This window comes from Colletes latitarsis, chromosome 10 (genome assembly GCF_051014445.1).
Source record: "Colletes latitarsis isolate SP2378_abdomen chromosome 10, iyColLati1, whole genome shotgun sequence".
NCBI classification, from domain to species: Eukaryota; Metazoa; Arthropoda; class Insecta; order Hymenoptera; family Colletidae; genus Colletes; species Colletes latitarsis.
Genome location: NC_135143.1, coordinates 15,894,859 through 15,920,264, shown reverse-complemented (window position 1 = coordinate 15,920,264; position 25,406 = coordinate 15,894,859). Strand labels below are relative to the sequence as shown.

At 31.8% G+C, this 25,406-nt stretch overlaps 2 protein-coding genes across 6 annotated transcripts; one reads left to right on the top strand and one right to left on the bottom strand.

Moving 5' to 3' along the window:
- The first annotated feature begins 26 nt into the window (after window positions 1–26).
- Window positions 27–21,645, top strand: Mbc (dedicator of cytokinesis protein myoblast city). Of its 5 annotated transcripts, none has more exons than XM_076775290.1 (22): window positions 27–163; window positions 7,985–8,241; window positions 8,336–9,081; window positions 9,224–9,380; window positions 9,468–9,638; window positions 9,704–10,084; window positions 10,424–10,639; window positions 10,706–11,028; window positions 11,105–11,453; window positions 12,927–13,025; window positions 13,996–14,186; window positions 14,255–14,605; window positions 14,758–15,034; window positions 15,112–15,359; window positions 15,476–15,607; window positions 15,691–15,970; window positions 16,028–16,251; window positions 16,776–17,388; window positions 17,475–17,584; window positions 17,907–18,032; window positions 19,353–19,611; window positions 19,870–21,645. In XM_076775290.1, exons 2-22 carry the CDS (start codon window positions 8,152–8,154, stop codon window positions 20,329–20,331), a joined length of 5,805 nt encoding a protein of 1,934 aa, XP_076631405.1. In that variant the 5' UTR covers window positions 27–163; window positions 7,985–8,151; the 3' UTR covers window positions 20,332–21,645. The 5 variants fall into 5 exon arrangements, 4 of the variants coding, with proteins under 4 accessions (XP_076631405.1, XP_076631402.1, XP_076631403.1 ...); XR_013080506.1 differs by lacking the exons at window positions 27–163; window positions 19,870–21,645 and adding exons at window positions 7,219–7,424; window positions 18,763–19,206 and having other exon boundaries at window positions 19,353–19,491; XM_076775287.1 differs by lacking the exon at window positions 27–163 and adding an exon at window positions 7,220–7,424.
- A 326-nt stretch (window positions 21,646–21,971) lies between these two features.
- Window positions 21,972–24,841, bottom strand: LOC143346804 (uncharacterized). The gene is made up of 8 exons (XM_076775294.1): window positions 24,727–24,841; window positions 24,035–24,400; window positions 23,504–23,950; window positions 23,357–23,410; window positions 23,196–23,264; window positions 23,045–23,125; window positions 22,893–22,970; window positions 21,972–22,264 (listed from the first exon to the last, which is right to left on the bottom strand). The coding sequence occupies exons 2-8, from the start codon at window positions 24,383–24,385 to the stop codon at window positions 22,145–22,147; spliced, it is 1,200 nt and encodes a 399-aa protein (XP_076631409.1). The 5' UTR covers window positions 24,386–24,400; window positions 24,727–24,841; the 3' UTR covers window positions 21,972–22,144.
- Between the last annotated feature and the right edge of the window lie 565 nt (window positions 24,842–25,406).

Here is a 25,406-nt window from a genome sequence, read left to right as displayed (position 1 = left end):
CGCAGATCGTTCACTCAACCAGTGCTGTTAGAGTCAGTTGTTTCAAGATGCAGCGGATGATAGCGCTGCATGTGAACGCTTCCCATTGGTCTGTTCGACAGCGTTATTCAAAGTGTAGTCCGACGATGGGAAGCAACCCAGATCACAGTGCAACGAGTAGGAGGTAAACAGTACAGTGATTGGTCCTTTTTCCAAAACAATAGTATATTAAGAAATACCTTGTAATTTTTTGCTTTAGAAATGATAAATAATATGTTAATTACAATTAATATCATAAATGGTTCCAATAATTCGCCATGATTCCTCTAATTTGCGGTAAATTTGAACAAAAGTCCATGAGCATAACACTTACAATTTACAAATATTTTAATATATTCAATAGTATCACTGACATACATAATTCTCATACTAAATTAATCAAGAAAGACATAAATTGTATTAAAAAGCTATTTTATATGTTGAGATAAATTAAAATATAGATGACTAAACAATGTTTCATAAATAGTATTGAATAATAGTTATTGACTGGATGACCAATCAAACTAAAAAATGTTCGTGCAATAAATAATTTAATATGTGTTCGTGGTACCGGATTTCTTTGTATTTTTGTCTCTATATGTATGATAATTATTACCTTGCATCTTGCACGATACTCCCACGATACATTATTCTTCTATTTTGAAAATTGTTATTAATAATGATTCTGCGTCTATGTCACAGTGTATAGTATCCCCATCTAGCGTATCAGTTGATAAACAACTAGAAACTCTAGGATACCTGAAGCTGATCACTTTCTTTTTTTGCAGCACGATCATTATCACCAAGTGTCCATGTATTCTTCATAAAAATCTGAACATAATTTTTAATTAGATTTATTAGATATCTAATCATATTATTGCAACGTTTTTGAAAAGTGAATGTTCTGAATATCGCGTGTTGCCAGACGAGCTGAGTTTTCTGCGCCTGCTTAGTACACGAACAGCGATGTGCATATCTAATTTTTTTGGCTTCAAAGTCTATCCTGACGAATGCATTGATCAAATAATCACCTGATACCACATTCAAATTCATAATATAACAAAATATTCTTAATATTCGGATTCTTTGAAGTGTTCTCTACAAAATAGTGATTTTCTAGTTAGGACACAATTAAATTTGACATAACAATAAGCATTACAAAATCGAGGTGTGGACTATTTCAGGTATCCCACCTAACACCCGACACCTATAGTCGGTTGACTATATTACTATATTATTTAAATGGTTTATAATGAAATTGACATCTTTTAAAGTCATTTAATATAATCATTCGTACCTCTAGAACCGTTTTATTAGCTTTACTTGAGTTGGTCTCTCTTGTTTTCCAAAACCTTTTAAATAATTTTATGAAACAGTGAAACAGGGGGCCGTACAACACCTGTCTTTACTGGGTCAAGACACTTTACTGATTCAACGCGCATACGCGAAAAACCCGGCCCGTCTAACAACACAGCCATAGTTTTGCGTTAAATTGGCGGTTTCTATACGCCTCACGATTGAGATTTCTATTTAAAGTGATAATAGTATAATTTGCGACAGGCATGATACAAAAAATATCTATAACAGTAGGCGAAATATTCTACATTGTTAAATTTAACAAAACTTGTCGTCAAAGTAATATAAAAAATTTAAGAAAGTATTATGAGCAGGTACGTGCAAACAAATTACCAGAATAGATTGCGATCTATTTTATGTTTTGCTCAACGTAGATTATTATAGGTTGTCAATAATTCTTCTCTTTTTTTTTTAGATAGATTTATCAAATTTTTGAAAATCCTTTGTGTTCTGATTTGAAATTTCATTCATTACTACTCAGCATCGCTCGTTGGTTCAAAATACTCTAGAATTTGTTGTTCTTTAATGTCAATTTGTTTACAATCGTAAATATTGAATCAAAGGAACCACTGTCCTTTTCTTGTTAACCCTTCAACTATGAACAGCACCTATAGGTGCTTGGTCAAATAGTTGACTGGATATGATAAATGTTTATAAGCATTCAGTGTATATATATCCTTAATATGTGAAAAAGTCTTCCATACACAGCATGCACTTATGTCAAAGTCATCTGCAGTAAAAGGTCAAATTGTTGGATTCTCTTTCAAAGAATCTCTGTATGAATAATAAAACAGTACAATATCACATTTATTAGATCTTGAATATGTTATTGAACTTAATGGATGATCAAGTTTTCATGGATGATACTCTTTGTGAGAAGATTAATGCTTCTACAATAAATTATTTGATGGATGAATCTGCAAAAATTAGAGCACAAGCAATTTTGGCTTTGCATAAATTTCAAAATCTTGTGGATGGTATGTGCCCGGTCATAGAAACGTACATATTTCCTACTTCTAGGGATCTAAAAGCAGAGGTTTGCAAAACAGCATTGACGAGCATGGGAAAAATTCAAAAGATTTTGCAAATAGCATTAAGACAAACAAAGGACGTAAACTAAGGAGTATGTAAAATGGCATATGAATTTATTAGTAAAATTGATCCTGAAGGTATATCCGATGCCAAGCAACATTCTGAATTAAAAGATTCTACAAATAAAAACACAATTAACATGCCAACAACGCAAATACAAACTGCAACACCGTTGCAAGGATCAGTATTAAATAATAACGCAAACACAATGCCAGCAAGAAGAGTTTTGAGAAGACAAAATGCTGTGGTTGAAGATGATGACAAAATCTGATGAAACCACAATGTTGAATACTAAAGCTTCCATACCATGCACAGAAATTAGAGACAATGCAGAATTAAATATATTCAAACAAATTGGAGGGGCATGTTCGTATAAATAATGAAGAAAAAACGGATGAACACAATGAAAGTGTAAGAGTTTGGAGATATAGAAATATTATTTCTGCAAATGCACCTAAATATAAGAGAAGGTCTTTTGAAAATGAGAAGACAAAATTCTCTGAGAGTCAGCATCAAAGATGATGAAACAAATTAATTAAAAGGTAGATTTGTAAGAAATCGTCGATAATGTGAACGTAGATGGAACGACCGATAAGAGGAGATTTATCAGAAGAAATATTAAATTCTCTGGTGAAGACTTTTTGATAGAAAAATTATTTGTTTATATACATTTTTCTTGAAACCATGTTTTTTATATTGGCAGTCTGGATAACTAGAATGTGATCAAATCAATTTTCATGAAATTTAACAATAATGTTCTTAATTGCATTACGTATCATATGACGTACAATTTTTTCTTTTTTTGCAATTTGATTTTATTATATGACGAAAATGTAAGAAAAACAGGGCAATCGAAAATGGATTAAGAACAAATTAACTTAACAAGAACATATATTTAATGCTTAGTCTAAAATACTAACAATGCGAACATTTATTACAAAACGTAAAGAAAACAGAAGGTAGACTATAGTGGAATCAAATTCAACTAGCCGTTTAAGGTCGCTAAAAGCTTAACTTCAACATTCTGTCTTTTACATTTTTACGAACACGAGCACACTTTCTCAAACATGGAAGCATGCAACGGTACAGTAAGAGACAAGGCAATTTTCGATATCGTTTGCAATCAGAGGGGTGCCAACTTGAACGGCTAGTTGAATCTGCACCTACAGTAGTCAAACTTATTCGCTAGTTACAGTAGTTTTCCGTTAAAACGTTCAAACTTCGGTTCGTCCGAAACATTTTAACGCGAGATGGTTGAGAATTTATTCCTGAGGATTAGATTCATCAAAAGCGAAAAAGAAAGAGCAGACGTTAAGGATCGTCGTCGGCGACGAATCGGTTTTTTGTTAGATAGCCGCCGACAGCATGGGTCACCGAATTACTCAGGGTGAATGAACACAAATATTGGGGAAATGATTCGGTACGTTTTATCGAGGGACATAATCAAATCTGTTTTAACGAAAGATTACTGTATCTTGATCTAAAATGATCTGCCAAATACAATGACTGGAGACGTTATAGTTTGTCTCCCGGTGATTTTGATGAAATTTGAAGGGACGTATCTAGAGATCAAATATTCTATAGGATATTCAGTCCCAATGCGCATTTTTCATAAATAATTAAGGTAATAAAAATTCATTTTCTTATTCAACACCACTTGTTTGCTTCAATATTTATAGATATGGTACAATAAGTTTGTTTTTCTGAAAATATTAATATCAGTCAGACGAGTATTCTCGAATATTAATCAAGCATGTTTTCTAAACTATACAAAAGGTACGAAATGTAATTGTAATTCAGTTCCGATTATTTTATCTACATATTATATAAAAATTGTATGTTTTTGCTGCTTTTATAACGTGTATCATACTTGTAGATGTAAAAATTAATGTAACGTACACGTATATGGTTGTAAAGTTCTATTTATACAGGGCGTTTAACTACAAGTAGGCATCCCTCTAGGAATGATTCTACAGACTGCGATAAAAGTAAGGAAATTACGGTTGAGGTTTTGTTTTAAAATTATGAACAATTGCAAATTTGGATCAAATATGCCTAACGCCCGGCAATCTGTGAACCATCAATGCACGCGAGGCAGGTCAGAGTGCATCCGGTGGCGATGGTTGCACAACGGATTTATCGTGTTACATTTATGAAAAAGCACGTGCGTCACGTTATACGACATTTTTGTTTTTTAGATTTGTCTTTTTGTTTTAGTATTTATTCTGTGTGTGGTATGTAAGGATGAAATGATAATGACCGTGGACATTATTCTGGTAAGACATTTAACAGGCTGTATCAAAGAATACACGGTACGAGGGAAAAGACCGGAGGGAGAAATCAACGTGATTCAAATCTTGATGAGGGGAAAATTCGTGAGATAGACGAACTGGAATAGGGTAATTTTGAAAGACGCGTAAATGTGTGTATATAGTTGTTACAAAGTATTACAGTAGATGAAGCTTTTATATAAAAGATATTATTTACGGACGAAGTAATCATGGATTAATGTGGGAGAAGAAAACGTACATATATTGGTAAAAATAAAATTTCTAGCGCCGATATTCAACCAACTCAGGAATTCTTGACAACAAAATTATTGGTCCCATTATTTTCCCCTTCTGATTAACAGGACCAACATACTTAAGAGTTCTTGCAGTCACAGTTGTCTTCTGTTTTAGAAGACGTATTACTACACGTATACTTAAATATTTTAATACATATTTCGGAATTTGCTCAGCCTCCAAATTTCAATCCTCTTAATTTCTTCTAAACAAACTATAATATCGAATCCAATTTTCATTTGGTATAATACAGAACGGTAGATTGTCTCCCATGACGAGATTAAGATCGTCAACTTCCAAAAAGTATGGTGGAATTTTCACAGAAGAATGTAACTGTGTCTTCAAGAGGATGACTATTAACTTTGAACATATTCTGGAAGACACTGCATGACTTCTTCTGTGAATACTGTGAACATTTGCGATACGCGAACACATGGACAATCATGGTATGTATGTGTATGTGTGTAATTTTTAAGGATCAAATTGCGACATTCATCCCCTCTATTTGAAAATTCCATCGGGCTAGTTTTAATATGGCCTGGATTTTTACAAGTAGATAGGTTTAATGTATAACGCGATGTGAGCTGTTTTTCATAAGTTGTGACGACAGCTCATTTCTTTCAACTGTGTGAGTAAATGTACATTGTACATGGTAAATCGGTCATGCATCCGTCGTAAGTTAATACGTTAGACATATTTGTAATTGTAAAACGAAGACTCTACCATAATTTCGTCTGTAGAATCACCCTCTAAAATAAAACCCATATGTAGTCAAACACCCTGTATCAATAAGGTATATAGTAACATGTGGGACCCATTTCAGAGGTCGATTAGGAATACGAAGACAATGATAAAAGTTAATATAAACACATGCTGTATTTGACGTTGTTTACATGTTATAGGCATTTTTGTACCCCGGTATTTCTCAATCACAAACTGAACTAGTATAACTTATTCTACTAAACTATATCAAATACTCGATAACGTCTTGATATCTCTCAATGGGTGTTGAATAAAGAAATGTTTTAAGTGGCCCCCAAAATTAAAATTCAACGGAATTTAATCTGGGGATCGATACTGCACGACCTCTCCATTTGATAGAAATTTTTTCGTTCAAGAACTGTTCAATTCCTTGATCGAAATATGCTAGTGCACCGTACATACAACATTTAATGGAACTTCTTCGAGTATATTCCTCGAGATTACTCAAGGAATTGACACAAATGCTAACATGCTCTGACGCTCAAGATCGCAACCAATTTTTATTTATTTCGATTCTGTATAATCTGATCTTTAAATTAAGACCAAAATCACTGTGGAAATATGTGGGAATCGTAACTTAAGTCTATTTATTTAGAAGTTAAAAATTTAGTAGTCGTTATCATATACATGAATGTCAATAATTGCCCATAATAGGTTCTTAAGGTTAAAAATGAATAGCAGTATACCTCTCTTATAGTTTAGGCTGTAACAAATTCAAAAATGTCATCGATATAACGAAGTTAAAAAACCTTACTGTACATAACGACCAACTGAATGTAAACATCAGTTAAATGAGAAACAGCGCATTAAACGCATTGACCCAATTGTCTAACTTAAATGTTAAAAAATGATCAAAGTATCTTATCTGTTATAAAATGTAATACAAAGTGCAAACGTGAACTGTTTCCCACCGTTCTTTAGGTGTTTACTTCACCTAAACCTTTAAATATAAGTCAATCATAAATAAATCACCTGAAGTCATTCAAAATTGTATTCGTTCTATTTTCCCCTAATCAACAGTGTAACGTTTTAATACGAAAATAGCATAACAAGTTTACGTTAAAAAAGACAAGATTAATCCCCGTTCAAAATACTAGAAGACATGTGGCACTTTCTTTTAAATTACTTGTTTATGAAAGTTTTCGTAGTTTCAACTTAAATGGGGCACCCTGTATATGAATACAGTATACAATAGAGATCAGTGCAAAGGAAATACACAGTAGGGTAAAACAGTAACAGAACAATGATAATGTTTATACACAATGAACTGTACAAGTGTTTTACGAACCACTGATCATAAATCTTATGTTTAAATAATGAATTAATTCAAAAAATTTTACTTTACCCGGTTTTTAATTTAAGCAGACACGCGTGTCGTTAGGATATCTATAGGTTGTGCATTGTTCATGGTGTATTTTGCTTCGTTCGTGTTCTCATCGCTACGATGATATTGAGGCAGTAGCATCGTGTTTCTCATTATAGTTGTGTTAGATGTCAAGATAAAGAATCGTATTTTGCTCGCACAAACAAATGTGCGAATCGAAATGTAATTAGTGTACATATATTGTTATAGTAAGTTTTCAATTAAAAAAACAATGGCATGGATGCAGGTTAAAGAACATCTAGGATTTGGTAAGAAACAATACGCAGAATATTATTAATTTGGCCTTTGTAAGGTCTAACATCCTGGGAGGTGCCCAGCCAGATAAAATTGTATTTCTTGTTTTGCACTTCAGTCATTAATTTATAATAATTTTCCTATCGTTATATCGTCATTGTATTTAATCTACGTCAAATGCAGCTACTGCATTTACATCATTCGGAAATGTTTAATTAAGTTGTGGGTATCAGAGTAATTTATAACGTCAGTGATATTACCGTTTGCATAACAATTACATGACATGTACTTATGTTGCCTTTATTCCTATTTTATTACTTGAATAAATTTTTTTTTTTATTTACATACACGTCGAAATTTAATTTACTTTTACATATATATTTAATAAAATGGTTAATACTCTGTATCCTGTTGGTTATTAACAGTAATTAATAACAAATATTTCGTTATCTCTTTTCTCTCTATCATACATCTGGAGTGTCAATAATATTATTTGTTCTTTTATTAAAATTTGTTAAAATACTGAAAGATAATATGAAACAAAAGTAATATTTAATTATTTATTATTGTGCAGCCATTCATAATTTTACGCATGGGACCCCCTATGCCCTACCATTAACAGTTAGGGAAGTAGTATGCATATCACAGGAGTGTGGGGATTGGTACTATGGACGGAGGTACTATGGACGTAGTAATTGTAAAGAAGCTTGTGGAATTTTTCCAAAATCTTATATACATATTATGCAACAGTCATTAAGTATAGATTGTTTAATACATGAAATCACTAATGTTTTGAGAGAATGGGGACACCATTGGAAGCATCTATATGTGGTCTGTATAATATGACAAAGCATTTATAAATATCATTCCATCAATAAAGATAAATTTAATAGAAAATAATTAATGTAATTTCTTTTATTCACAGACACATTCGGAACATTTCAATACAATGCAGCAACAAATTTTGGAATTAATAGAATATAGAAGCAAAATTTTAAGTGGCACCTTAACAGTGGATGAATTGAAAGATATGAAAAGATTAGCAACAGCTAGAATTGACACTGGTAATCAATTATTGGGCATAGATATGGTCGTTCGAGACGATCAAGGAAATGTTCTTAATCCAGAGGAAACAAGTACAATTCAATTGTATTATCATCATGAAACAGCTACAGAAAGAATACGAAAAGCTGCTAATGATACAAAAAAGAAGCTTTCAAAACCACAAGCACCTGTATACTCACATATCTTTTTCGTTAGTGTAAGGAATTTTGTATGTAAAATGACTGAAGATGTAGAGTTACTGCTAACATTATATGATGGCCGTGAAATGAAAGCAATCACAGAGAACTATGTGGTATCATGGAGCAAAGAGGGACTTGCCAGAGACATAGATCAACTTCATAATCTTCGAGTTTTATTTACCGATCTTGGCTCTCGAGATTTAGCCAGGGATAAAGTTTACTTAGCTTGTTATGTAATTAGGATAGGAAGTATGGAAGCTAAAGATATTGATCACCGTCGCACGAGCGTTGCACAAACTATTCAAAAAGTGAAAAGCACAGAAAACATGAGAAGACCGTTTGGTGTAGCAGCAATGGACATTACTTTATACATTACTGGCAAACTTGAAGGTGATCCAGATCATCATCATTTCATTCCATTTGTCCAGTAAGTACAAAATTTTATTTTCATTTAAACTAGGAATGTATTCATGAGGAATTTCTTATGGATACAATAAATACAGTAGCGTGGTCACTTAAGTGGGCACTACTGTAGATCTATTTTGTTGGTCTTTTTTTATTTTTTCCAGATGTTGTGAGAAAGAAAGTTTAGATGGTACATTACGCAGAATTCTTTCTCAAAAAGAAACAAATATACAGAAAAGTGGTAATGGTAGTGGCAACAATTTTGCTGGTGGCCAAGGGTTATGGGCTAGTTTAAAGTTGCTTAGAGGAGATCCAAAACAAGTAAGTAAAAATTCAAAAAATTGTGAGATTTAGAAATTGTGATTTAAAAACTTAGTTCACTATATTTATAAACATTTTGTACTTTAGGTACGAGACGAGAACCCTCATCTAGTATTTGGTAATGTTGCTATTGCAAGGAAAATGGGATTCCCAGAAGTTATTTTACCAGGTGATGTGAGAAATGATTTATACCTTACATTGATTAGCGGTGAATTTAATAAAGGATCGAAATCTACGGACAAAAATGTTGAGGTTACGGTTGGTATCATCTGAAATAAATTTGTTGAAACATTCACATGTATTATTAATTTATTTTTTTATAGGTTAAAGTATGCAATGAGTTTGGTACGCGTATACCAGGTGTTATAACACTGGGTGGTGGAGCTTCACCAATTGACGAATATCGTAGTGTTATTTATTACCATGAAGATAAACCTAGGTGGTGTGAAACATTTAAAATTGCTATACCTATTGAAGAATTTAAACAAGCCCATTTAAAATTCACGTTTAAACATCGCAGTTCGAATGAAGCTAAAGATAAAACCGAGAAACCTTTTGCTTTAAGTTACGTAAAATTGATGCAGCGTAACGGAACGACATTGCAAGATATACAGCATGAACTGCTAGTTTATAAATTAGATCAGAAGAAATACGAAGAAACCGATATTCTGTATTTGATACTGCCATCAACGAAGGGTGAATTGGTAAAACTAAGATTAAAATTTAAAATCGTATTACATATATAGTAGTGCCCACTTAAATGTCCACGGTAGTTTAAGTGGGCATGGGTACTTCTCAGAATTCAACGGAGGAAAGGAAAGAGGATAAATGCGAGTGAGATACAATAGCTAGCACCCGAAACCATATACACGATATATTGATAACGAACAGCGTTAAGTTACGCTTGACACACTCGATGTTCGAAACCGCTTGGTTTCTAAGAATTGGTGGAGATAACCGCGGACATTTAAGTGGGCAAAAGTGCGGTCACTTAAGTGGGCACTACTGTAAGTGTTGCTAGGCTTGATTATTGATCTTTTTAGGTTGAATTAAATGTTGAAAAGAAACCAACTATGGGAGCGCTTACTTTGAGTACTAAAGATAGTTTTTTGATAGCAACAAATATTTGTTCCACGAAATTAACGCAAAATGTAGACTTATTAGGCTTATTGAACTGGGCGTCGCATAATACAGATTTAAAGGAATCTCTAGCTGCCTTAATGAAAGTTGATGGTGAAGAAGTTGTTAAGTTTTTACAGGTGCGCAATGGTTTTGCATTTTATAAAAATATTTCATAAACGAGATATTATACAGAATTTTTTCAGGATGTTTTGGATGCTTTGTTTAATATACTAATGAGTAATTCAGATAGTGATTTTTATGATGATATGGTATTTGAGTGTCTTTTGTACATTATTGGCCTTGTGTCTGACAGAAAATATCAACACTTTCAACCAGTATTAGATTTATATATTTCTGAGAGTTTCTCTGCGACACTCGCTTACAAAAAATTGATTGCAGTATTACGTAAACGTATAGATAATGCCACTAATAATGACGGACAGGAACGTGATATACTTCTTAAAACAATGAAAAGTCTACAATATTGTATGAGATTTATCGTTGAATCGCGTCTTTTATTCACTGAGTATGTCTTTCGTTGTTAATATTATTAAGTGTCTCAATGTTTTTCATTTTTGTTAAAAAATTTTATATTTCAATAGGCTAAATCAAGATGAAGAAGAATTTTCTCAAACCTTAACAGAATTATTGAAATCTATTGTTGAACTTATGAGACACGAAACAGACAGTACCTTATTAGTTCAAGGAGCATGTCTTAAATATTTACCAACTACCATACCTCACTTATTACGAGTATATAGCGGCAAACAGTTGAGCACAATTTTGACTGACTTATTAGTTACTTTACCAGCAGGAAGATTGACTAAACAGAAAATGATGACAGTGAACGACATTGTTCATAGTCCTCTTTTTCTAAATGCAGAATGTAGAGCAATTCTACTTCCCAGGATTACTATTTTGGTTCGGGATTTACTGGAAGCTAAAGAGGAGGTAAGACATTTGAAGTTATTAAATTGTTCATTATGACTTGTTAAGTTTAAGTGTGAAAAAAATGGAATGTTCATGTTACTCATTAAAGTTTATATCAAATAATTACAAAATTCTATTGCCATTGGCTCCTTGAGGTATTGGGGTAATATATATATATGTACTATTGCATTAAATTTTTCCAATATATATTACAAATTCGTACTATTTTATTGGAAAAAATATTTTAAAAAATTGCGTTAAGTTTAACAATAAGTATTTGTCGCGAGTTTTCCGTGCTTCAAGAGTTTCGTATACAGGATGATTCTAGAAACTAGGACAAACAGTAGCTCTTTACTCAATAAAGATATAAAAATTCAAAGCATAGTTCCGTTTAAAATTCAAAATAAATGCACTTGATCTGTTGGAATGAAATAAAATATATCATCATTAAATAGCTTCGTTACGGAGTTCATGTTTTTTTCTATCTTTGTTTGTAAAAGAAATACAGTTTGTTCCATTTTCAAAAATCACCTTGTTTATTGAATAGTAGTAAACATTTAAAATCCTTTTTTTGAGTAGCTTGATACATTTTTATCGAAGCTTCGCGTTCATATTAATACCAATGTGATGTAACAAGGCTTAGAAACAGGTATGTGTATGGCATTTAAGGCATTGCAGTTTCTCCATGTCACTTTATATTCGTTGTTATAGTCAAAATGTGAGTGGAGCTTTTCATCTGCATTTAAAACTTTTTCACACAACTTATAATTAGAACCACTGTTTGTGCTTTCCGTGCAGCCTGACATCCTCCCGCCACGCCATCTTTCTATGAATCTTGCATTGTTTCAATAATCTTGTATTGTTTCCTTTAAACAGGATGTCTTTATTTTTATGATGTATTTAATTAATTTAAATATGGATCATGTTCTATGACAACATGAAATGTTTCTTTTTTTCTTTTTTTTTTTTTTAATCAAAATAATACATACATTCAAAGATAGAATCGTATAATTAAAAAAATATAACTAAATAAAAGACGTCCTTTGTAAGGTATAAGCATGGGAAGAAAATTATATTTTTACACTGTTTGATGTAGCATGTGTTCATGAAATGATATAATATTAAATTTTCGCTTGCTTAAACAAGCTCATGAAATATAAATCATTCTTCATATGTCTGTCTTTTCATTCTGTTTTAGTCAGATATCATAAAAATGTAAATTATTGAAATGAGATTCTACAGTAAATAGACAATCTTTGTATTAATTCTCACATTTAATGTAGTGTATCTGCCGTTTTTACAACTGCTCTATTGCTTGGGGGCACTGTGTCCTTCTTGCATGTAGTTCTTTGATGCAACTTTTCTTAGGTGATGGACAAATATTAAAGATATAATTTTATTTTTTTTATGCATAAATCGGCATTATATTCTAACTAACATAGGGCTGTTTCATTTTTTTGTGTTTGGTTTGGTTTTGGTTATTGGCCTATAAAGGGGCTGTCAAGTACGCCTGGAAAAAGCGTGGCGAAGGTAGCCAGGCTGCTCGGCGAAAATCGACATCGACTCAACCAGCACCGCGGCTATTCTGAAGAGGTAATTGCAGAAACATACGTGGGCAAGTTTAAGCGCGTCGCTTACGAGTAAATTTTTGGATTATTGGCACATTGATTGCTAATGATATGAGACATGTACTGATCTACTTAGGATAAGTATTTTATGTTAGATTTCCAGGAATGGTGATTATTGTCATGTTGTTCTATTTCTCTTTCTATTTTTGATTACGTAGTCACAAGGTTATTTAGAAGTGATGGGACTGATACAATTAGGTGTCGATGATACTTGAGAACTTTGATACAGAAGATCTTAATAAGTGTCGGACGGTAACGAAATCTTAGGTACTTGGTATTGTAACATTTTGTAAAGAATAATTGATCACTGCCAATACCATATAATATAAAAATAAAAAACTATATATTAATCAGTATGAAAAAAATGCATTGATGAGAAAAACGTTTGCAATTGAAATATAAAATTATATGATTCTTAAAACCATTCAACATAGAGTAAGTATGAACCTTCGTCCGGCGAATGCCGGGTCATTTTGATCCGCCGCACGCGTCAATTATCGACTCTAAAGTAAATTATTTTATATATATCTATGTTATTAAAATAATATTTCAAACAGATGGTAAAATTTAAAAGTTTAGTATAAAATGTTCTTTTAGAATGCACATATCGAAACTTTAATGCTGGATTAAAATGACTCGCATTCACCGGCCGCAGTACGGCTGGAGTATCTGACGTTCGATGGTTAATACCTTTGCTAAGTATTAAATATGCATTGATACTTTCATAAAGATATCAAATGTATATTGATATTTTTATAAAAGCATCAAATGGATATTGATTCTGTTTGATATTTATGTGTTGGTACTGTCCATTACCAAGTTATAATTTATGGGCTAGTATCAATAGTATTAATTCAGTATCATTCTCATCACTAATATTTCTAAATGATCTATAGTGATGATAAAGAACAGTTTTTCCTCTTATGTTCATGTAGGTAGAATTATGTGTCAAGATTTTATCTGACATCTTGGAATTAACGTTTAGAAAAGATATAGGAAGCACAATGCAAGATGTGAAAGAAATTATGCTCACAGCCTTGAGGACTATCATACAAACTGTTATATCGATGGATAGGGAAAATCCATTAGTTGGGAATTTAGTTTCAGTTATGTTAGCAATATTTAGGTAAAAGAAATAAATATATAATGTTGTATAGAAGGCAATATCTAGTGTATATATGTATAATGTTTCAGACAAATGACACAGCACCATTATGAGATTTATATAAATCACTTTGGAACTAAATTTGATTTGCTTGATTACCTTATGGAAATATTGTTAGTGTTCAAGGATTTAGTTTCAAAGAGTGTATTTCCGGCAGACTGGTGTGATATGATTATGCTTCAAAGCAGTATAATCTTAAAATCGCTACGTTATTTCTCGGGTACTATCAGGGATTATTTTTTCACTGATTTTGAACAACAGGCGTGGTCCAACTTTTTCCACTGCGCTATTGCATTTTTGACCCAGCCTGTATTACAATTAGAAACATTTACACCATCAAAACGCAATCGTATTGTTTTACGTTACAATGATATGCGCAGGTATATATTTTTACATATTTACTCCATTTGGACCAGTGATTTCTACGTCCGAAATGCATAGATAAATAATTTGTTATGTTGTAATTTATTTAAAAACCACTGTTTTAGATAGTCATTATTATCAAAAATATTAAATCATCGTTTCATTGTAGGGAAACAGCGTTTGAAATACGATCAATGTGGTTTAATCTGGGACAACATAAGATATTGTTTGTTCCTGCTTTAGTTGGGGCCATATTAGAAATGGCACTAATTCCAGAAAGTGAATTGAGAAAAGCAACTATACCCATATTTTTTGATATGATGCAATGCGAATATTATAGTTCACGCATTGTTGAAGGATATGGTGATACAAAAAGAGATCCTGCTCATATAAAAGCTAATTTTACGGAATATGAAAATGAAATGATCGCAAAATTAGATATTTTAGTATGACATGCCAAATATTGTTAACATTTTTTTTCTGTTAAGTAATTGTGTAATATATTTACATATTATTCTAATAGGTTGAAGGAGGGAAAGGGGATGAACAATTTCGTTTACTTTGGATTCAAGTAATGGGCAATCTTTGTGAAAACCACTCGACTATGCGGGAACAAGGATTACGTTTTGTTGATACAGTTGCTAAACTCATGGAACGGTTATTACAGTATCGTGATATTATTCATGCCGAATCTCAGGAACATAGAATGTTATGTATCGTGAACTTGCTAGAATTTTACTCTGAAATAAATAGGAAGGAAATGTATATCAGGTATGTGTACGGTTAATATTTTATTAAATAAAATTAATCTTATTTGCGTATTTTTAAAAATTATTGAAAAACTATGTCGCTTCTACTAGTATTCGAATTACATTTTTGTTTTACAGATACGTAAACAAGCTTTGTGAATTACATTTAGAGTGTGACAATTATACTGAGGCTGCATATTCTCTGAAACTTCACAGTCAATTATTAGCATGGAGTGACCAACCATTGCTACCCCTTTTAAGGTCACATAGGTAATAATATCAGTTAAAATTATTTCAGTTGGTAATTTAATTTATAATATTTAAAGTGTAATTTAAGTTGTAACTGTATGTAGATATTTATCGTGTCAAACACATCGCGAATTGAAAGAAGCATTGTACAATGATATGATCGAATACTTCGATAAGGGTAAAATGTGGGAATGCGCACTTGCAGTTTGTAAAGAATTGGTTGCGCAATACGAAGAGGAAACATTTGATTATTTGCAACTTTCTATACTGTTAATACGAATGGCTAAATTTTATGATTCTATAGTAAAACAATTAAGACCCGAGCCTGAATACTTTAGAGTTGCATACTACGGCCGAGGGCATCCTGCTTTTTTACAGAACAAGGTACTTTGTGTTAAATTAATATCAATTAACTAAGTATATAGGAATTATTTGCCATAGGTATTTATATACCGAGGAAAGGAATACGAACGACTTAGTGATTTTTGCTCGCGAACATTAAACCAATTACCAAATGCAGAGCAGATGAATAAATTATCTCCTCCTACTCCGGAAATACTAGAATCCAATCATCAATACGTTCAAATTAACAGAGTAGATCCATTAATGGATGAAAAGAAGCATCGACTTAGTGGGAAACCTATAACAGCGGAAGCAGTGTTGAGGTAAATATACAAACTAACAGTACAGTTGTGCCCACTTAAATGATCGCACTTTTGCCCACTTAAATGGCCGCGGACATCCCCACCAATTCTTGGAAGCCGGTTGCTATCGATACATTGTATATATGATTTCGGGTGCCAGCTATCGTATCTCACTCGCACTTATCCTTTTTCCTTATCTCCGTTGAATTCTGGGAAGTAACCATGCCCACTTAAACGACCGCGGCCGGTCCCGAGCGCGGACATTTAAGTGGGCACTACTGTATACAATAATTTTTTTATTCTTTCCACGTCACATGGATTTGCGTCAAATTTTGCACATTTATTTAGACTAAATAATTCTCTTTTATACCTATCTCTTGCTTATTTCTTATAACCTGTGAAGAAAATTGACAATGGGAATCGATGACGACCATATAAACCTACGAATATACAAAATTTAAAGCAAATCCATCAGTTGTAGGACGCGAGATGTCGTAGATTTTAATTAATGTTCTTTGTACTCTTTTTCTATATCCGCGTTTAAGGTATCATCGAGTAAATGATGTCCAACGTTTCCGATTTTCGAGACCAGCGCCAAAGAAAGATTTAATCTCAGCTATGATAAATTCCGGTGATAAAGAAAAAGAATCAACTACCGTTACCAATAATGAATTTGCTTCATTGTGGCTGGAGAGAACAGTTCTAGTCACAAGTCATCCTTTGCCAGGCATTCTTAGATGTTTCCCTGTTACATCTAGCGAAACGTACTTGGTCAGTCCTCTTCGTAACGCGATCGAAACGATGGAAGCTACGAACACCGCGTTGAAAAATCTGATCGTAGCTCATAAAGCTGATCATAGTCTTCCACTAAATCCACTCAGTATGAAACTTAATGGCATTTTGGACCCTGCAGTAATGGGTGGTATAGATAATTATGAGAAAGCCTTTCTCAATCCCGAATATAGAAACTCTCATCCGGAAGAAAGTTCCGATCTTCTGAAATTAGAAGGATTGATTGCTGAACAAATCCCGTTATTAGGCGTCGGTGTACAGGTTCATAAAGCACGCGCTCCTCCTGAATTAGCACCGTTTCATCAACGTCTAGAACAATGTTTCGCATCAATGCGAGGCCAAGTAGAAACAAAGTATGGAAAGAGGGTAAGTTAAGAAAGCATTCATACTATAGATAAAACGCCTATTTGTTAAAGGGAATTTATGTGAAACAGTTTACTATTATAAAACAGACATGCGATTTACAAATCGAAACTATAACCCAAACTGTCACAATGCGAAGACCGCAGGCATCTAGAGGCGACAACCATCGTCTTTCTGAGTCAAATATAATAAATTCAGAGTAAGTAATATTTATGCTAATAACCTACAATCATTATCTGCTGAAAATAATTGCAACTGTTTGTACTAACATCGGTTTCATTAATTCGTTATAACGATCATTAAATTATGTTGGCTTTGGTACGGGATTTATAAACATATTTGTTTTAAAACAATATTTGTATTATATTGTGAATACTCGTATGCATGTGAACATGAAAATCGCCCAGAAATTATAGCACATTCTTCGTGTAATTAACTAAAAGGCAAGACACTCTATATAACAAATTTTCCATATCTCTTATTATAAAGTTATGTGGCTACTTTGTAATTATCTCGTTCAGCTGTGGAACTCACTCCAGGGTATCCTCTCTGACAAGATCCCAAGTTGCAACGTTCAAGTCGCTCGCATCATTCAATTTTAACAACAGTACACCCTCATCTGGTGCTCAGAACATCAGTTTATCAAGGTAAAGATGTCTCGGTGACGTGTAAAACCAACTCCAGTGTTAATTACCATAGGATACGCTCATTCTGTGTCATTATTTAAACTATACACCATTGACTATTTATGCACTTTCTATCTGTCGATAATATGTATATGCTATTACTAATTTAGTACATATATTATTAACATATTTTAAAATTATGTTACTAATCGATATCATACAGTGATATACCAGGTGTCGATAAACTTTTTCTGATAGAGGCTGAATAATAAATATTTTAAGCTTTCCGGGCCGAAAAATAATATCAACCAAAGTATCTACAAAACTGACTTCTACCTAATCCAGACTAGAGTCAAACTTTTCGGGAGGTGGGCATGAGTGTGGGTAAATCGGGTGTCATTCATTTTCGTTTGAGAAACATAATTAATCCATTGGTAACACTTTCGAAAAGACAATATAATACAATATGATCCAATTTTGACAATATAATATATAATTTATTATATAATATCGATTTTTTATGATTCTGTCATAAAATTGAATTTAAAAATCGTTCATACAGAACCCTGGTATGTACTGTTAAAATTTATATACTCCATTATCTTTTAGAAATAGTTACGTGTATACATTTAAATCAGATATACATATTGTATATACCTCCAAATACTAAGTTAAAAATATTTCTTTAATTTTATATTCTCATGTTCTTGTTCTATGAGTGTATACTAGAGCAACATGTATGTGATTTCAGGAATTTCGCTGTTGGACCTGATAAACATAATATTCTATCCTTTCTTCGCACCTAGCATTTTTTATATATGTACACATGTGTATGCACATATATAAATAATTTTTTTGCACCTTATTTAATTTTTTATACATATTGTGGCTAACATGTTAATGATGTATCAATTAACATTTTACTTATTTTGTTGTTTAAATATTATTTTCGAAAATCAAGTATTATTTGTTATTTGAATTTTATGAATTAAAAAATTGAAAACAAGAAATTTGTAAGAGCCACATATGTACATATATATTACAACAATTATATTTGTATATATTACTTTACTTTATTTCCTCTTCTGCTGTAATCTTCACTGCATGATATTTTTTTGTTGTATTATTTGTTATGTTATCATGTTTGTCCCTGGATTAAACATCGACGGTAACAACTGGCTATTCTACTAAATAGGTAAATAGCAAACTATTAGCAAAATATTGATGCTATTTATCATAAGTTATTTAAACATTTATATAAAATTTATTGTCTGCAATAAATTTTAAATTTTAATTTTATAAAATTTATTGTCTGCAATAAATTTTATTATTGATGAACAGGAATGCATCAATACGTTCGCATATCTTATCAACGGCTTCCCTGCAAAAGGCATTAGGAAGTCCTACTCCAGGGACAAATAAGAAGAAAGATTCAAAACGAAGAAACTCGCGGAAAAGTGATTCAGCTGCTTCGATAAAAAATGATCAACCGACAAGTCAGTGGTACACTACCACGGAAATTTCCCACAGTACATCGACTCCTATTACTCCATTAATATCCAGTTTTCCTACTACACCGATATTTGAACTTCGTCAGGAGGTAATTTAGAAATTTTATTTTCTAGTAATTAGTACGTAGTGAAGGGACTAAGATGTGTTTAGTTACTATCGATACATTGTCGGCAAAAATTAATGCTCTCACATGAATCCATTGAATGGAACTATTACAAACAGCTTGAATTGATATATTATATCGATATTAATGAGCACATTATTGGATCGATCCTTTTGCTATTAATATGCATGACATTGATAAAGTAGTGTAAAATATTGAAGTAAATGAGAAATTGTTGCGCAGCTTACGCCAAAGCGTCCTTTGAGATCTGAGGTCGAAAAGGAGAGACGAATAAGCAATCGCTTATCAGGCCAGTCTCAACATTATTTGAGGAATGTAAACAATGGAACGGATTCTAGTAGTTTAGGAAAAGGAAATAGGGACAGTATTGGCACAACGGACAGTACAGCTTCGGAAGATGATCCACCGCCCCCTTTACCCGTGAAAACACGTGAGGCTGATTATTGTAATCTTCCTGTAGAATTACCTGTTGTCCATTGCGGGACAGGTAGTTTGAACAATTTGAATCGACCTCTAGGGCATTGGTCAAAAAATAAGCTTCCTACTCCTACAGACGATCTTGACGTACAAACAAAACCACCTACTCCGCCACCAAAACCAAAAAGACCGCCCTACAGCTTAAACAAGCTTATGCTTTCTTCTGGCGATGTAGACAATTTTAGTCAAGATCCGTCCGTAACTTGACACAGATCACTTCATGATCGTTCATCTTGCCAGAGTACTGAAAATTACGTGTAATAATATATTTATACAAATCTTAGTTTCGCAGTACGAAGGTAGATAGTTACCATTTACATATTCTTTTCTGTACCTTTATTTCTTAAACAGACATGGAAATATCTATTAATCTAAATATCTATGTGCGTACACGAATATCAATTGGCCTACAATTGTGGTAATACCATACACGTTTGCCTTTATTCCATCCAATTGAGAAATTTCTGGATAAACTATATGCATCACACAGGCTGGTGATAAAGGTATAATAATTGTATATGGAAGCACATTTATATTGTAAAGATTTCAAACGATATTTTATAAGTATATTTACAAAATAGGCTTGAGATTTTCTCGTATTCACAAATATCAACTTACGTATCGCGCGTATTTAAAGAGCTAATGCCATTGACAGTCTTTCATTCATAAAAGACTTTTTATTTGTCGCGAGACAAAAATATAAAGTATGCATAATATACTAATTAAAAGCAGATATTACAATTTTTACTACGTATTTTTATAGATTTTGATATTAGGCGTTTACACTGTTTTCTCAACAGTAACACACTTTTGAACAAACTTTACTATTACCGTTACTAATCTTTTTTACGGTTTTGCTACTGACAAAAGATTCAGAAAGCTATTTTTGAACTGAAAATATATTTAGCATCTATTTGTTCTTGATGCTCGATTTTATACTAGAAGCCTGTTTTTCGTTTACCAAACTAGTGTTATTGACACGTAGTTATTACCTAAGCATTACCAATCTATTGTGATTTAGTAGAATAAGATTGAGAATTTGTTTTATATAACAATTGACAAGCTAACTATAGTCTTGTAAATGTTAAATTATTTAAAACAATGAAACATAATTTTATATAGTTCTGAAGCATAAAAAACAGTGAATCATCAGTAAATTTATATGTTTATTTATTGTATTGCTGTATGATACCATGACAGATTATTATGAATGAAGAATTTTTAATATGGTTTTACAAAATTACACGAATGTGTTATAAAGCACTACATCGCTTAATAGAACTAATGTTTTCAATATGCTAAACATATACGCATATAAACAATTTGTAAATGTAGAAGCAATCGCATTTTCGATTATAAAATATTATGTGACATTTTTGACCGCAATATCATGCGAGTCTAATACCAAAGAGATTAGTGCTTTATTTATTTACTTTGTTAGCAAGTTGTATGTATCATTTAAGAAATGTTATATAACATATTATCTGCTTAAAACAAAAACAATAAACGTATTCAATAGTTTTTTTTTCTTAATTAGTCGAGAGCAAAAAGTTATATATTATAATTGTAGCATGTAGTTTTAGTTTGTTTTTTGAAATTTATCATTAACAGCAAGAAAAACATTGGTAACATACATTTAATGTGCCATTCGACTTTTTTTTAATTAGAAGTAATTCATTTTAATTTAATTTAAGGACCAATGTAACAACGTTTTGTATCATAATTAAAATTTATTTACTGTTATGCATAATACATAATTATTTCTATACAAATAAATTCTATTTCTTTACTGCTATTAGGTCTATACTTATACACTTCATAAAAATAATTTTATTCGTCAGAAACAAATTTACAGTTTTTTATGCAAAATAACATATAATATTCTTTTCTTATAAATGCAATATATTACCAATCGATCCCAATTTTAGATTTGAATTGATTTTTAATATTGTCTGCTTTAAAATATCGATATTTTACTTTCACTTTATCGAAGTGAAAACCCTCTCAACATAATATACCTCTATGATATTTTACAAGAATTTGATGGTTCTTTTTTATTTTTATTATTAACTGGTTTATTATGTGTTGTTGTTTGTGTATTTGTTGTTGTATGCTCTTCTATTGGTGCACTTGGAAGGTGCTTGTTTAAAGAATAAAGAATTTTATTTAATCAAATGTTACGATTCATTAGCTATATATGATGAATCACCTAACTATACCATCTTAAACAGTTCTTAAATCACTATTATATAAAAAATGTTTTTATACAAGTGTTGCATCATATCGGTGTTTATGAACCCCATTTTCCTTATTATAATAATTATAACCCTGCTGAAACAATAGTAACGGAACGTACTTATGTAATCTCACATTTTCTCGAGTTTGTTGATATTCACACACAATGATCTCGATATTGTACGCCATAACCTAACTTTCTATTCCTTGAAATGTTTGTAACGTTAAAGCTATTTATTAATATCTCAATAAATATTAACTTATAAACCACATGTACTTTAATATATTCCTATACAAAATTTGATTCTCCTTTGTATGATGGAATAAAAAGTTAAACATTTAATTTAGATAATCGAAAATGATCGATACCTCTAAAAAAAAAAGCGATACATATGTTACATACTCCCTCTCTCGATACATTGCGACCTTTGTATGAAAACATTTTGTGTGCAATAATTGATTTAAGAAATGTCTGATTTAATGTGATAAAATTGAATGATTCATCCTGTATAACAATACAGGATACCACTTACCTGCATTGTTGCATTTTTCTGAAAGGATTCATTTGATTTCAAATGTGGCGGATTTTCAAATTGCCATGGATTTAAACCCTATAGAAAAAATGTTAAAAATGTTATCGCTCTATTAGTTTTTATTAATTTGAAAATATAATTTCTAATCGTACCATTGTTTGACTGGCATCCATTACATTATTGAAATTTGGATATACTGACTTAGTATCAGGAATTGATGGAGTACTATGAAACTGAAGAAAAGCATATTTTTAATTAATTGTATTAACCTATTTTTAAGAATAGAGTCACAAAATACAATACCATGTTTGGTCCATTGTTGTAATAATGCTGTACAGGTACTGTCGTACTGTTATTTTGCATGAGAGAAGGCTATTATGAAAAAAGTAACAAAAATTTATATAAATAGTTGAAACACTAATTGCAATAATATAATATATTTATATCTTTTATAATTATCTTACAACTTTTTGTCTTTGTAGAAACGAATTTGGATTGAATTGATTATTTGGTGTTATCTGGAATTAATGAAAACAAAATGTTAATTGTAGAAAACATAAAACAAAAGGACAATGTTAATATTTTTCATCTAAAAAAGTAAAAAAATTTACATTATTCTTATTTGTTTCTTTCTGTAAATTCTGTGCAGTAGCATTTGGGCAACAAACAGGGAAATGATTACGATCCCCACACTTTGCACAATTCCATCCCCAAGCAGGACAAGATCTAATAGGGTGCCTCTGATTACATTTTGAACAATTTCTTTTATTTTCTGTACTTGATGATGGCTGATATTTTGTAGTCACTTTTGTATTAATATTATTACTATTTGCAACACCTTTGACATTTTCAATATTGGCAATGTTTTTTGTAGAAGATTCTTTCTTTTCTTCTATAGTCTTCATATGTTCATTATAAATTGACACTAATTTTAATAAATCAAGATTCTTTACTTCAAATAACTTTTTCAGAAGATTTTTATCTTTGATATTGGCAATTATTTTGTCTCTGACTAAACTGTTTGCCATATTTCCAAAATTACAAGTTGTTGCCTTTTTCTAAATAAAGAAAATAAATGACATAATAATACATTAATTTAAGAAAAATATATATATATATATAAATTTTCAAAAATTACTTACTTTTAAGTTATCAATATGAGTCTCAATGGATACATTTTTTGTCCAATGTGTGGTAAAAAAGTTATGTCGTTCTATAACTTCATTTTTAGGACCATTAAAGGCATTATCAAGTATGCTTAATAGTGTATCAATATTATCCAAGTCATTTGAATTCTTAAGCATTTTGCACATCTTACTTTGTCCAACTTCTCCTATGTATTGTCTTAAAAGATAAGCTTGTACATCTTTCGATTTTTTTTCATAATTACTGGCTTTCAAATATGTAAGAAAATCTTTTTTCCATCTTTGCCAATTTTCAGCCATATTACCAGTTGCAGACAAAGGCTCGGGTGGTCGCACGTATGGTTCCATTTTTACAACGGTTTACTGCAACAGCAATGAAAAGAATTTATCTTTTTCCACTTATCTCATTTGATTATCGTGCGAAACATTCACAATGATAATGAGTGATCGTTTTTTCGTATATAAAATCTTCCGACTTTTTTAATTTATTAAAAATTCTGAATGGTACTAATGGCGAAGAAAATTATTTGACAGCTTATCTTTCATTCTAACTTTTCCGTGAGACGTAATATACGATTAAATATGCGCTTTTATGAAAACATTTGAATATTGCATATTGGTTTATTTAAGCAGCAAATTATTCATTTTTAACGTTATATGAATTCAATTAATATATATATATACATTACTTGAAACGAGAAGTACCGAAGACTCTTCAAGACTATCGTTGATAACAGACTCTCTGTTCAATTTTTCACTTTTAATAATCTACGAGACCACGACTGCATTTATTGGGTATTCCCCACTTATTCATCACAAAGTATATACATATATATATACGTGTGTATGCCGAGACATGATTGGACAAATTTTAACCGTAACGCATGCCACAGAATTGTATACAGGGTGTCCCGTAAATAGTGTAGGAGCCGGAAATGTGGGGTAGCTGAGACGATTCTGAACAACAATTTCCTTTGCAAAAATGTCGGATGGAGCTTCGTTTTTGAATTATTAACGAAAAACACTGACGAATCACGGCGCGTGCCTGCCGCGCGCTCAGGGCCGTCCGAACTAAGAGAGCCACCGTGTCGGGTAGGTAGCAAGATGTGCATCGGAGATACGTCGAGGAACGAATACAAATAATTAAAAATACTACCACTGCAACTGTTACCTCTGCAGATTGGATAAATCAGTCAGATAAATCGAATTTATTAATTATTTGTATTCGCTGTTTCCAAGAAAGAAGAAATAAAATGTGGGAAGATGCTCTCGGAATTTTTAGGAAATTAATTCTTCGCACCTGAGTGACGCTTCTCGTCAGAGTGTGTTAAAATTAAAATAAGAATTATTTTCAGAAAATTAAAATAAA